At 46.7% G+C, this 14,475-nt stretch overlaps 1 protein-coding gene across 2 annotated transcripts in view; it reads left to right on the top strand.

Moving 5' to 3' along the window:
* Positions 1–8,519: 8,519 nt before the first annotated feature.
* The window catches only part of CLSTN2 (calsyntenin 2), a 744,137-nt gene continuing 738,181 nt past the window's right edge, over positions 8,520–14,475 (top strand). For both annotated transcript variants that reach the window (XM_070466678.1, XM_070466677.1), the window contains exon 1: positions 8,520–9,371. In XM_070466678.1, coding sequence (XP_070322779.1) covers positions 9,266–9,371 — 106 coding nt within the window. In that variant the 5' untranslated portion in view covers positions 8,520–9,265. The remainder of the gene's footprint in view (positions 9,372–14,475) is intronic.

Genomic DNA, 14,475 nt, shown 5'->3' with positions numbered 1-14,475 from the left:
TGTTTTGGTTTTTGGTTTTTCGCTGCAAGGCATGTGGGATTCCATCCCCCACTCAACCCCATGACTAGGGATCAAACCTGAACTCCACCCTCCACACTGGCAAGTGAAGTCCCAACCACTGGAAAAGGAGTATATCAAGGCTGTATATTGTCATCCTGCTTTTTTAACTTGTATGCAGAGTACATCATGAGCAATACTGGGCTGGAAGAAGCACAAGCTAGAATCAAGATTGCCGGGAGAAATACAAATAACCTCAGATATGCAGATGACACCACCCTTATGGCAGAAAGTAAACAAGAACTAAACAGCCTCTTGATGAAAGTGAAAAAGGAGAGTGAAAAAGTTGGCTTAAAGCTCAACATTCAGAAAACTAAGATCATGGCATCTGGTCCCATCACTTCATGGCAGATACATGGGGAAACAGTGGAAACAGTGGCTGACTTTATTTTTTGGGGCTCCAAAATCACTGCAGATGGTGATTGCAGCCATGAAATTAAAAGACGCTTACTCCTTGGAAGGAAAGTTGGGACCAACCTAGACAGCATATTAAAAAGCAGAGACATTACTTTGCCAACAATGGTCCGCCTAGTCAAGGCTATGGTTTTTCCAGTGGTCATGTATGGATGTGAGAGTTGGACTATAAAGAAAACTGAGCACCGAAGAATTGATTCTTTTGAACTGTGGTGTTGGAGAAGACTCAAGAGTCCCTTGGACTGCAAGGAGATATAACCAGTCCGTCCTAAAGGAGATCAGTCCTGGGTATTCATTGGAAGGATTGATGTTGGAGCTGAAACTCCAGTACTTTGGCCACCTGATGCGAAGAGCTGACTCACTGGAAAAGACCCTGATGCTGGGAAAGATTGAGGTCAGGAGGAGAAGGGGATGACAGAGGATGAGATGGTTGGATGGCATCACTGAGTCGATGGACATGGGTTTGGGTGGTCTCTGGAAGTTGGTGATGGACAGGGAGGCCTGACGTGCTGCAGTCCATGGGGTCGCAAAGAGTCACACACGACTGAGCGACTGAACTGATCTGCATCTCTGAGGCTGTTGATAATCTTGATTCCAGTTTGTGATTCATCCAGCCGACACTGAATGATGTACTCTGCATATAAGTTAAATAAGCAGGGTGACAATATACAGCCTAGACATGCTCCTTTCCCAATTTTGAACCAGTCTGTTGCTCCATGTCCAGTTCTAACTATTGCTTCTTGACCTGCAGGTTTCTCAGGAGACAGGTAAGATGGTCTGATATTCCCACCTCTTTAAGGATTTAACAAGCATACTTGTGAGCAAAAAACATTTTAATTCTGAACTTTCTATTCTGGTTTGTATGCTATTTTTGCCTAGTATTTTGCTGCTATTTTGTTTTTAGGTCATGCAAATTACTCATTATTTTAACTTTTTTTTGTTTCATTGCTTAGATCTTATTTAGATATATCCACATGTTTTTTTATTGTACACTCGTCCTTCTTCTGTCTTAGAGTTTCCTTCTCTGAGAGGCAGCTGATGACCTAGCATTGGGTGCCTGAAAGCATCTTTGTTTCATATTTATTCTTCAACAACAGCTCAGCTACTTAAAGAATTTATTAATTACAGGCATGTTTTAAGCACTTTGAAGATACAGGCATCTGATCAGTTTCTATAAAGAGTTTAAAGGAAGCCCTAATCTCTGTTTGTAAAGTACAATTTCATATTCGTGTATATGAATCATGTTACATAAATCTTCAACATCCTTAATCACTGTTTGCACATTTGCTCTTTGTAAAGCTCTCTCTCGTTTTCCTACCCTCTCTTCCTCCCTCTCTCCCTCCCCTGCTCTAGGTAGCTGCAGTATTAAATCAACCTTTAGACCAATTTTAGCAAAATGAATTTACTTTGGATTTTAGTAGTCTGATTTAAGAGTATTCATCTCCAAACTCTAAATCCCATAAATAGCTTGATATTTTTTACAATAAAGTCAGCTTCCAAGATTCAGTTGCTCATGGATGAAAGCAGGAAGGGACCACGCTTTGCCATTTAGGAAAAGCATCGGGTTTTTAATGTCCTTCAATTCCTCTGCTGGCAAATATATACCATTTATCATGTGCCACCACATGACACTGCTTTTTGACATTCCCAGATGCCATAGAGCATCATGTGAAGGTGCTATAATATATCCTGTCCCCTTTGGACACATGATTCACTACACATTACCATGCCAACCTGGAAAAGAATTTCTTAAATATTGAGAAATATGAAAGACATAAAACTTTAAAATTACTTGGGTGAAATGATTTTCTTGGAGCAGTCTAGCAAGCTTGGATGGCTGTGAATGATAAAGAGCAGGCATGGGTAGCCTCTTTCTCTGAACCAGGAAAATAAAGAAGTGCTTACCCTTTCACTTCTCTCTTACTAGGATCTCTCCACCGGGCTGTTGGTTTGGAAGGCACTTCCTGGCTCCTGGTCTGGTTGGCTCCAGGCATTTTAAGCACTGATGTTTGTATACTTATTAACTCCCATGTAACTGGACATGGTCTAGATGAAGCTCTGGATCAGGAATCAAGAAAACTAGAATCTACCCCAGGCTGTGTGACTTTAAGCCAACAGCATAACCTCTCTGGGCTTCCATTACCTTCTGTATAAAATGAAAACAATACTTTCAGCACACACTCATCAGCATACTCTCTTACTCTTTACCAACATCCCCACCAGTAAGAAAGTTTTGAGTTTTCTAGCATGAGGCTGACAGAGCAGGTCGATTTAGATATACCACACCTGAACTGGTCTGGCAGGGCATGTGAACTGGTGCTTCCTGTGACAGTGGGTCTGGTGGGTCTGGGTATCCATATATGCTCACATTTTTCTTGCATAGATAACACCAAATACTGAAGCGTCAGAAAAAAGGCCACCAAAAGCAGGAGTGGTTCTGGGTGAGTACCCACTCTCACTAGGGATGGTTTCACTTACTGCATCTCTACCATTTGGCAGGGAAAGGATTCACCTCTTTACAATTCATTTAACCCTAAAAATAGTCTTGTTACATTCAGTTACATATTGCACCTCCATCTGCAGATGAGGAAACTAGGCTCAAACAGAATAAGCAGTTCTCTTGAGTCATATTTAGGTAGATAAGAGTAGAACTGGGTTTGGAATCCAGGCTTGTGCAATTGTAGAAATCATTCTTTTTCCATTAAGCCCCATTGTTTCCTTTCCTTGGCCCCTACAAATCTCAACATTTGAGCTACAGAATAGGACTAATTACACACTACTCACAGGACTTACCTCACCACATTTTCCTTTTCCCAGTCTTTGTTGTAGGGACCAAGTTAGAATACGTATGTTTTAGTTACTCTTGATGCATTACAAACCACCCAAAACTTAGTGGCATAAACTGTTACCAAGCAAAGATGCACTGATAGGCATAGAATATTGCATCAGTTTTTTATAAAAGAACTTTTACTGAGAGATCAACCAGCAAGGAGACAGAATACAAGGCTCTCATATCTGTCCTGATGTGGGGTTCAAGGATGAAATTTAAGGAGTTAGGGGAATTTCAAACTTGGATGCTGTTTGGCTCATCTTGAATTAGTCTCTACAAGCTACTTGCTGGTTGGTGCCTGGATTTTCCTTATTGAAGGACTTCCTGCTTCATAAAGAGCTTTGGTGGCAACATTTCTATTCTTTGAGTCCTGCAGACTGAAGATTCTTGGTTCTGGACTCATCCTGGAGACAGGGGTTTCTGTCTTGCACCTTCACAGTTCTGTCTCTTTAAAATAAGTCAAGATTTGATTAATCAGCAACCTATTTAAGGAGGCAAAACCAGTGTAAGCTGGGCAATGTTTTACATGCTGTTTCACAATTTTGTTCCATACACTATTGGTTTCTGTGAGTCAAGAATACAGACAGGGTATAGTGGGAATGACCTGACTCTGTTTCATGATGTCCCAGGCGTTAGGTGGAAAGATTCAAACAGCTGAAGGTGACTCAGCACCTAGGAAGTGGAATTACCTGGAGGTTCTGGGATGATGCAAATGTTGGACTCAGCTGGAGCTGTCAGTTCGCTTACACATGGCCTCCTCATGTGGCCTGACTCCTTCACAACATGGCTGGCAGCCTCAGGTCATTGGACTTTGCCGATGGAGACACTAGGGTCCAAAAGTGAGCATCCCAGTGAACAAGGCAGAAGCTTCACTGCCCTTATGATCTAGTCTGGGAAGTCACAGAGCATCACTTCTGCCAAATTCTATCTGAGGAAGCAGTTGCAAGCCTGTTCAGGTTCAAGGAGAGAAAAGATATATCCATCTGTCAATGGGAGAAATCACTGAATTTTCTGGCTTTTTTTTTTTTAAATACTGCAGGGTGTAAAGGTCCAAGGAAAGTATAAGAGTGTGCTGGAACAATTCCTTGGTATAATCAATGACATCTTTGTTTTCAGTCAGGCACTCTGCCTCGCCAAGCATAGAACATTCATGTCTAAACAATGTCGAACATGAACTGGATTTGGTTGTGAACAAGCTTGTCTCGCTTTCTCTTGAAGATAAATGTGTAAACTTTAAAAAGCTCCTTTGGCGGAGGCAGCGTCTGCAGGAACACTAAAGCATCTGAGAAATGTTGAAAATTCGGTAATCTGTCCAGTTGCTTGTGGGTCATGAAGACTCAGCTTTGCCTGCCAAGATGGGGGAGGGGAGCAATAAATGACTCCAGTCCTTAAAGAATCAGGTTTTTGACCTTTCTTTTAAAGTTAAGTATTTTTAGTTAAATTCAATTTAGGTCATGTAGAAAGCTGCAGTTCAATTTTCTTTTTAAAAATAAGTTTCCATAAGCTGGTATAATTTATTTTCCTCAATCATCCAGTTTAAATTATTCAGGGGCTGTGTTTTGGTACTTAATTGGGCAAAGCATTAATGACCCTGGTGAAAATGAGAGGGAATGACTGTGTTTATATCAGGCCTGTTCCCGTTAGATTCTATTTTCTGAAACAGTAGAGTTATTTATTTATTAAAAACTATTGACCCAAATAAATTGTCTGAGATTCATTACTGCTTTGCCAGGTGGGGCCCTGGGCTTGGAGCTTAAAGTGACCAAAGCCTTACATCATATGCTCACCATTTTTGAGCAAGATCTGTAAAAGAACACACCGCAATAGCTAGTCAAGAGTAAAGGGGGCAGCCTCAACAAATTCAGAGATTTGTATCACTACTTTGGTTTCAATTGGTTATTTAAATAATTATTTAATATTCAGAAATGATGGTGGATAAACATCTTTTTAAAAGCTGAATTCCCGAAGCTACCTCTTCTGATTTGAAACTACTTTTTAAAAAAAATCTATTTTATTGACGTATAGTTGATTTACAATGTGTTAATTTCTGCTGTACAGCAAAGTGATTCAGATATATATATTTCTTCATATATGGTTTATCATAATCTTTTCCATTATGGTTAATCACAGGATATTGAATATAGTTCTCTGTGCTATAGAGTAGGACCTTGTTGCTTATCCATTCTACATATAATATTTTGCATTTACTAACCCTAAACTCCCAAGCCTTCCCTCCCCCTTTGGAACACAAGTCTGTTCTCTATGTTTGTGAGTCTGTGAAATTACTTTTTGTTGCTTACTTATCCTACATGCTTCTCTCAAAACCATAATGTGTGAGAGAAAGAATTTCTATTAGGCAGACATTAATTCATATCCTGCACAATTAAGTTAATGTAGATAAGTTACTCAAACTTTCTTAGACAGTAATCTGTTCAGAACAAAGTAGGAAAATAACATCTGTTGGTGAAAGGATTAAATTAAGTATGAGATGCAAAACCCCCATTGCAAAGCCTGGCATGGAGTGAACTGGAACATATTAACTGTTGGTTATATCACCTACTTTTTGTATCTGCAATGGCCTAGCACAGGCAGAGGACATAGCGGTGCTCCATACAGATGATGTAGGCTCAAGGCTCTTGTGGCCTGAGAATTGCCAAGGCTGAACTTACTCACCTTCATCCCCTCCATGCCAGGTTGTTAGTGCCTTTCTTGCAAAAGATATAACTCAGGTTTATGACTGGCATTTCAGAGACCTGGGAAGTAAGGATGAAATGGAGACATTTTTACAATTATTGAACATTGACTATGTGCCAACACATCGTCAACATACTAAGAGTTCTACATATATTTTCTCATTTACTTCTTGTAATGACCTACTTATGAAGTAGGTGTGAAAGTGAAAGTCACTCAGTTGTGTCCTACTCTTTGCGACCCATGGACTATACAGTCCATGGAATTCTCCAGGACAGAAAACTGGAGTGGGTAGCCTTTCCTTTCTCCGAGGGATCTTCCCAACCCAGGGATTAAATCCAGGTCTCCCACATTGCAGGTAGATTCTTTACCAGCTGAGCCACAGGGGAGATGCTCCTTAATCAACCAACCCAAAATGTAGTGGCTGAATGCAACCATTGATTACTTTTCATAAGTCAGTTGGGCAGCTCTGATGTGGGTCAGGATTGGTTGGTCTTAGCCGGACTTGCTCATGTGTCTGCGTTCAGCTTGTGGGTCAGTTGCTGACTAGTCTAGGATGACCTTGGCTGGATGGATAGCTCAGCTCCACTCTGTGTGGTCTCTCAGCCTCCAGCAGGTCACCTCTTGGTTGACCTGGAAGAGGAAGAGAAAACATGCATGGTTGCTGTCCTACTGGCCAAAGCTCATCATGTGGAGAATACATCCAAAGGGAATGAATTCAGGGTGGTATAAACAAACAGGGGCCATTAGCACACTTGATTTTTTACAACAGGCATAAGTCATCACCCCTATTCATAGAGGAGGAAATAGAAGTTAGCAATGTTGTTAGCAACTGGCCTGCCTCCTGGTGTCTTCTTCTGCTGTGTTCTTTCTGGTGATCTGCTGCATGGGGCTGGGGATGCTTCCCCATCAGCTGTATGTTCCCTTCTTTCTCATTATTTGGTATGATTTGAAAGTCCATGTAAAATTTTGGGAACTAGCAAACTGGTCTTAAAAAACTCAATAGAATGACATCAAAAGACAGAGCAGATAAGTCAGTAAAGTAAGTTTATTTATTAGAAAATGAAGGGGAGGCAGATATGTAATTGGATGGAGCATGGAGTTGTTTAGTCGCTAAGTTGTGTCCAACTCTTTTGTAATCCCATGGACTGCAGCCCGCTAGGCTCCTCTGAACATGAGATTTCCCAGGCAAGAATACTGAAGTTGTTTGCCATTCCCTTCTCCAGGAGATCTTCTCCACCCAGGGATAGAACTGGCGTCTCCTGCACTGGCAGGCAGATTCTTTACCACTGAGCCAACCTGGGTAGCCCTGGGTGTAGCATAAATGGAAGAAAATGAGACACATCTATATTCTTCCTCTATTTGCTGGCCTCCCTGATTTTGCCTGGGTCAATGTTTCCTTCTCCACAGCATCCTTTCTGGATCCCGACACCAAGTCTGGAAAGGCAAGGGCCTGGTGTGGGCCTGAGGCATTTTTTAGCCCTTTGACCTTGAACAAGGAAGTTTGCTCCATTTACTCCCGTGTGAAAGGAGAGTACAGCACAGACGCGGGTTGTGCAGGTTAAAGGAGACGGGCAGGTGAAGCGCCCCTCCTGGGTTGAGGCTCCCTGCAGCCAGTGTGAGTCATGGCTATACCCCAAGCACCTCTCAGTGCCTGGAAATGCAGAAGAGTCCACCTGCACAATGGCAGTAGCTCTGGGTAAGCTGCCAAGCCGGGCGCAGAGTGACTGAGCAGCTCGAGGGCTGTTAATGGATTTTATGGCTTTGTTGAGTACCCCAAACTACAGTTATTAATTATAGGATGCTGTTTAGACACCGTTGAGGCATATACATTTTGTTAATTGATTTGTATAGGCTCATATCTAGCAACATAAAGAATGTGCCTAACACAAAGCATTGTAATTGCCTTTTACAGCCTTCTTTGGCTTCTCACACAGGAACAAAGACTTTAAAGAGAGGATGGACAACTCTGCTGGGTCTTTGGATGGTCTAATGTCTAATTTAGTGTCCAGTGGCAGGGTGACATTACCTGTCTAGATGCTCAGTAAAAGGGATGAATCAATGAATAAATAACTTTTGGTTCTCTCTGGATTTCTCTGCGTCCTTATTTGAACCCTGACCTGTGTGTGATATTGGCACTGCATACATGTATGTGAATACGGTCAAGGATTTATTGTGAGCCATTAATTAGTGTTTATGGGATACCTGTTTGAAACCTCTGTGGCTTGGGGGTGGGGAGGGTCGTTAGGAGTGCATGGCCCTTGCACTCTGGGAACTCACAATTACTCACGAGGTGTTACAAGGCATTACGTCAGGTGGCCTGGTCTTAAGATACCTGTAGTGAAACAGAAAGGTGGTAACTTCTTGCCTGGGCACCATACTGCAGCGAAGTTTCTGTCCCACTGTAGCCTCGGCAGGCCCAGCGCCCCAAGTCTGCCTTCTGTGATCTGGTCCATCAGCCTCAGGGAGCCTTGGCTGTCCCTGCCTCTCCAAGATGGTGCGGACTCCGGCCACTGCCCTTCCGGTCCGCGGTGATGCACACGGCTCGGCAACTCCGACCAGCGCTCGCAGCACGCGCGCTCTCCAACTCTAGCGTGGGCCGGGCGCCCTCCCCAGACCAGGCGGCATAGAACGTCCAGAGTCCGGGCCAAGGGCAGGACTCGCAGCAACGCCCCCGCGTGTCTCGGCGCGGATGTCAGCTCCAAGGGCGTGGCGGGACCCGGCGCCCAGAATCCCCGCGGGCGACGCTCAGGCTCCGGGGGACCACTTCTGAGGAAGCCAGTCATCCTTCGAGGCAGTTATTTGCAAGCCGGAGCGAGAAGGGTGCGGGGCCAGAGGGCTCCCCGCAGCCGCCGACCCGGCCCTCTGGGAGCCGAGTCCTGCCTGGAGCAGGAAAACTGGAGCAGGAGCGCCCGGAGAGCTCGAGGACAGCGGGGAAAGTTGGGGGCCGGGGGCGCGGAGCCGCGAGCTCAAGGCCGCCGCCGGTGTCCGCGCCTCATGAATATGCAGGAGCCACCTCCCCCCGTCCGTGACGTCACGGGCCGTCCCGGGGTGAGCGACGGAGCCGCTCAGGGTCCGTGCCAGTGAGCGCGGCTGCTGCCGGCGAGCGAGCGAGCGAGCGGCGCGGCAGTGGACACCGGAGACCGAGCGCGGCGAATCCCGAAGCGCACCCAGCGGCAGGGCGAGGCGGCGGGCGGCCCGGCGCGCACCGGGAGGGGAGAGCCGGTGCGGGCAATAGGCGGCGGCGGCAGCTCAGAGGCGGCGGCGGCGAGGATGCTGACCGGGAGGCTGTGCTGGGTGCCGCTCCTGCTGGCGCTGGGCGTGGGGAGCGGCAGCGGCGGCGGGGACAGCGGGCGGCGCCGCCTCCTCGCGGCTAAAGGTGGGTGCTGGGGAACTTTCTCCGTCTTCGAGGAGGAAAGAAGGGAGGGCTTGAGAGTGTAAGCAGCGGGGACCCGAGCTCACGCTGGATTTGCACACTCTTCCTTGCCGCAGCTTCCCGGCGTTCGTGCGCCCAGGTTGCCCGAAGTGAGCGCCCTGAGCCGTGGACTAGATAGATTTCACCTGCGAACGCCGACCCAGCCCCTGGGCGGGGCCTAGGGACCCTGGGGAAGGCGAGGTCTGGGGAGTCGGGATAAGTTTGGGGGCTGTCTGCCCCGGGGTGGAGGCGTAGTGGCTGAGTCGAGGGCTCCGGCCGGGGGACGGCTCGAACAGGGTGCTGTTGAGGCGCGGAGAGGCAGTTGTCTGCTCCAGCCCAGAGGGAGGAATCAGCGGCGGCGCCTCTAAGGAGAGAGCAGGGCTCGTCTCCCAGCTCGGGGATGGGGTGGAAACTTGTGGGCTCCAGAGAAGGCTCCCCTTGGCTGGCCTCAGGTTCCCCCAGGGCGGCTCTGGCTCCCCTGGGAACGCGCGCCCTCGGGGTGGGCCTCCGAGCCCAGGAGAAGTGCGGGATGTGATGTTTCCCACAGCCTCTGCGACTGTGCTTCGGCCGAAGCGCAGAACCTGGTGACCTCCCTCCCCGCTACTCTGGTTCGCTTGGAGTTTTGACCTCTAGGCTCCTCGCGCCTCGGAGGAAGCAAGATCCGGGCGAACGCCTGGCGCGGTCGAGAGGCTGTAGGCTGGCGAACCACGGAATTTGCTGCCTTGGAGTGCGGGGAGGAGCGCTGGGGTAGGGGCGACCCGAGGGTGAACTGCAAACGGAAGGTCACGTGCTTGCTGGACAGTGGTGGGAGAGGCAAGCGAGGGGTGGGTGGCGGTGGGCGCCGGAGAGGCAATTCTGGGCTGGGGCGCCCAGCTTTGTGCTAACTTGTTGATTCTCTGCGCTTTACCTAGGAGGGCGTGCGCTTTATTTAATCCTTGTGGTCAAATTTCCCGTTAACCCCCTCGGGGAGGACCGTGGTCATTGACAGTCGTCAGAGGAAGGAGGAGTTTGCTCCAGTAGATAGAGACGCCCTATTAGAGGCAATCTGATTTGCAAGCTGGCTTTGCACTGTAGCTTCCACTTGGCTCAAGAGGGAATGTTTTCTGTTTTAATTACCCTTGGAGGGTGGGGAGAGTACGAGGCAGACAGTTCGCCTCCCTGAGAACCCGGAAATGCCTCTCCCGCAACTTGCGAGTGATACAGTTGAGAAGGATAGTAGAGTTTCTGTTAGTTTTGTGGTGACATGGTTTTTGGTGACATGATTTTATAAGCAGGCATCCTATTTCTTTTCATCCCATCCCCCCACCCCCATCTTTGAGAAGTAGTTTCTTTTGGCGGAAGACAGCTGAAAACTGATGATGAAAATGTCTCAAACATGTGGCAAAGGTAAAGGAATGCGTAAAGAAGTCTCTTATCACCCGATAGACTGTTGTTTTTGTGAAAACGGAATTAATGAAGTTCCAAAACTTTTGCTCTTCTTCCCCAATATAAAAACTTTGTTAAACAGGCGGGTGATATCTATTTAATTTTTTTCGCCACTTTGTAGCAGAGCAAATGGTGTATGTATGAGCAGATGTCTGCAAACAGCGGGGCTCACAGCAAGTGAAGAAAGAAGGGAAAACTTGTTTGAGAAGAAGACCTGGTATTCTAATGCATCGCGGGGTTCCCAGGTTAGAATGGAAAACGGTACAGATAAAGAGAAAGATTGAAAAGAAAAAAAAAAAAATCCAGGCTCTCAGTGATTCACGCTCATATGAATAATTATGTGCATTTTAACCAACACTTTTCATCTTCCCCACATAGAACATACTCATTTCGTGCTGAAAACAAGCCATTTGTCTTTCTGGAGTAATAAGTTGATTGGTCTGCTGAGTACCAGTTGCTCTCTGAATCACCCGTCTTCCTTCTTTTTCCTACCACTGGGGGGCTGCAAAGGGCGTTTTTTAGCTGCTTTTTTTTTTTTTTTTTTTTTTTAAGACAAATGTGTAATACTTGATCAAAACAGAGACATTTACTATGACACTTCAGTTGGGAAATACAGGACTGACTTTCCTTATCACAATGCACATGCATTTTACGTTTCCAAATTTCAAATCATCTCTGAAGAATGTTTGAGACACTGAAGGTTATGCTTTGTATATGATGCATCCTGCCACTGACTTTGCAGTTTCTAACATTCATGTTGTTGTTATTCCCATATTACTAAAGAAGAGAAAAGTCAGGAAGGCATGCAAAGAAGATTGAATGAAAAATACCCTTCTTTTCCCATACAGTTCTGAATTCATGTGTAGAGGAAGATTGGGAGTGGGGTGTCAGGCCTCCTGGCAGACTTGAATACACCCTCTGGACAACTGTCTGGAAGCACATCTTGCTGGCTTGGGCTCCTGTATGATGATGTGTTTGAGGCGCACAGCTGGTTCTGCCTTTGTGTTTCTTGCTTCTTGCCTGTAGGAAATCGAGCAGCTAAGCCCTGAGAACCGTTTTTGCAGGATCTCTGCAATTTCAGTGCAAACATATTCCCGACTGCAGAAATAATACAGTGTCCAGGGAGCTATTATAACCCCTTCCTTTTACTCTTCTGTATCTTGGCTATTCAAAATAGGCAAACACTTCCCGGGTGCCTTGAAAGAACCAGATCCTATGCAAAGCTGAGAGGGTATTGTGGACCCTAGGAGCCTCTGGGGCAGAGAAAGGCATGTCTTATCCAGGGAAAAAAGACAATGCAATAAACATCTTAAGATTTGTGTCAAATTTGGTGATATATCAGTGGTCTCAAGTCTCATGGACCTGGTACACAAACCCTTTTCAGTTCTCAACATCCATGCATTGGTTGTTCAGAACAATACTTTGAGTATGTGCTTTGCTTAGTTGCTCAGCTGTGTCCGACTCTTTGCGACCCCATGGACTGCAGCCCACCAGGCTCCTCTGTCCATGGAGATTCTCAAAAAAATAGAAGGCTATTTTTCATTCTCCAAGAATACTGGAGTGTGTTGCCATGCCCTCCTCCAGGGGATCTTCCTAACCCAGGGGTCTCCTGCATTTCAGGCGGATTTTTTTTTACCATCTGAGCCACCAGGGAAGCCCAAGAATTCTGGAGAGGGTGGCCTATCCCTTGTCCAGGTGATCTTCCCAAGTCAGGAATTGAACCAGAGTCTCCTGCATTACAGGCTGATTCTTTACAAGCTGAGCTTCCAGGGAAACCCATACTTGAGTATAGACCATCAATAATAACTGATGTTGTGTCTGTCTATGTTTCCAGAGCCTGGTTCAGTGCTTTGGAGGGTTCTTAAAAAATATAAGAAGACCACCCCCATTCCCATCTCATGACTGCCTTGCTTTGAGAGCTTTGATCTGGTTGAAGAGACAAGATTTTTATGTGAAAACCTTAACAGAATGATACAGCAGGCTGAGTTTGTACCAAGTGTAGTACCGTACGATGGGGACATAGACAAGGGAGATGGGGGTAGGAAGGGGCTTGCAAGTGCAGCATTTGGTAATAAGGAGGGGAGAGGACAGAGCGGAATTGTAGCAGGAGTGGTATAATTGTAGTAATTGCAGTTTGTGGACCCTCCCCTTAGTGTAACAGGCACTCTGCTAATCTCTTTACCTGGACTGTCTTTCATATTTACAAGTCATGCAGGGCAGCCCACTTTCCAGAGAAGAAACTAAGTCTGAAAGAGGGCAAATGACTTGCCAGAGCCACCAGTGAAGGTTGTGACACTGGGGTGAGAATGAGAAGGCTTGCCACGCTCAGTGCCCCCTGACCGTTCATCACGTGTTCTCCCCGTTGGGTTTAAAGGCAGATCTAGCAGCCATGGAGAAGCTGACTATATCTCTGAGATCCCCAGGAGCCCTATGGTCCTGCCTACAGCAGGAGAATCCAGGGCTGTTGTCTTGAGGGGCCTGTCAAGAGGTGAAGGGAGTGGGCCTTGTTCTTATTCCTGGAAACCTGCTTCGAGCAGCAGCCTCATCGTCCCTCTCACAGCTTCAGAAATCATCCCTTGTCTATTCCAGAGTGCACATGCAGGACCTCCTACGGGGGGAAAGTTGCGTGGGATTTTTATGGTGAATTGTCCTGTATCATCTCTGGGAAAGTAGCATGTGACTTCTAGCGATGTGACAGTAGTTTCCCCAACAACTGAAGCACAGTGACAGAACGTCCCCAGCAGTGCATCCGAGGGCACATGCTGACCTGCACTCATCCCAGAGTACCTGTGGTTCTTGGGCCAGGATGTGCTCATTCCTGCCCTGGGTCCTTTGGGCTATGTCTTTGGCCTGTAAGGTCACCTTGCTCATCCTGATTCCTTCTGTGACTCAAGATATGGCCAGGGCTGGACATGGTCTCCCCTGGGAGCCTCCCTGACTGGTCCCCCAGTCTGGTCCCCCAGACTGCCACTCTCCCTCTGGAGTGTCTGTGCTCCTTGTCTGGCCCACCACCACCCTGTAAGCCCTGTGAGCTGGAATATCATCCTGATGCTCCCTGCATCTCCAAGGTTATCCTTCTGCCTGGCCTCTGGAATATCAGCTGAACAATCAGCTGCTGTTGCTGCTAAGCTGCTTCAGTCATGTTCGGCTCTGTGCAACCCCAGAGATGGCAGCCCACCAGGCTCCCACGACCCTGGGATTCTCCAGGCAAGAACACTGGAGTGGGTTGCCATTTCCTTCCCCAGTGCATGAAAGTGAAAAGTGAAAGTGAAGTCGCTCAGTTGTGTCCCACTCTTCGCGACCCCATGGACAGCAGCCTACCAGGCTCCTCTGTCCATGGGATTTTCCAGGCAAGAATACTGGCATGGGTTGCCATTGCCTTCTCCAGATTAATCAGCAGTGATTGGCTTAGTAAATCCACCTGTTTCAGGTTGCAGTGGTATTGTTTCACAGACATTTTGGATATTTTCATTTTTCTTCTGTCCTGTAGGAAGGAAAATTTGGGCTTAGTAACCAGAGAAATCTGGTTCCTAATCCTAGGCCCTACCCCTTCCCAGTTAGATAATCTTGGGCGAATCAGTTAATCCTTTGAACCTCAGTTTCTTTATAAAATGGGGATACAAAGATCTGCCTTGCTAAGTAG

Source organism: Odocoileus virginianus, chromosome 4 (assembly GCF_023699985.2).
Source record: "Odocoileus virginianus isolate 20LAN1187 ecotype Illinois chromosome 4, Ovbor_1.2, whole genome shotgun sequence".
Lineage (NCBI taxonomy): Eukaryota > Metazoa > Chordata > Mammalia > Artiodactyla > Cervidae > Odocoileus > Odocoileus virginianus.
This window is presented reverse-complemented; position numbering and strand designations above follow the sequence as displayed.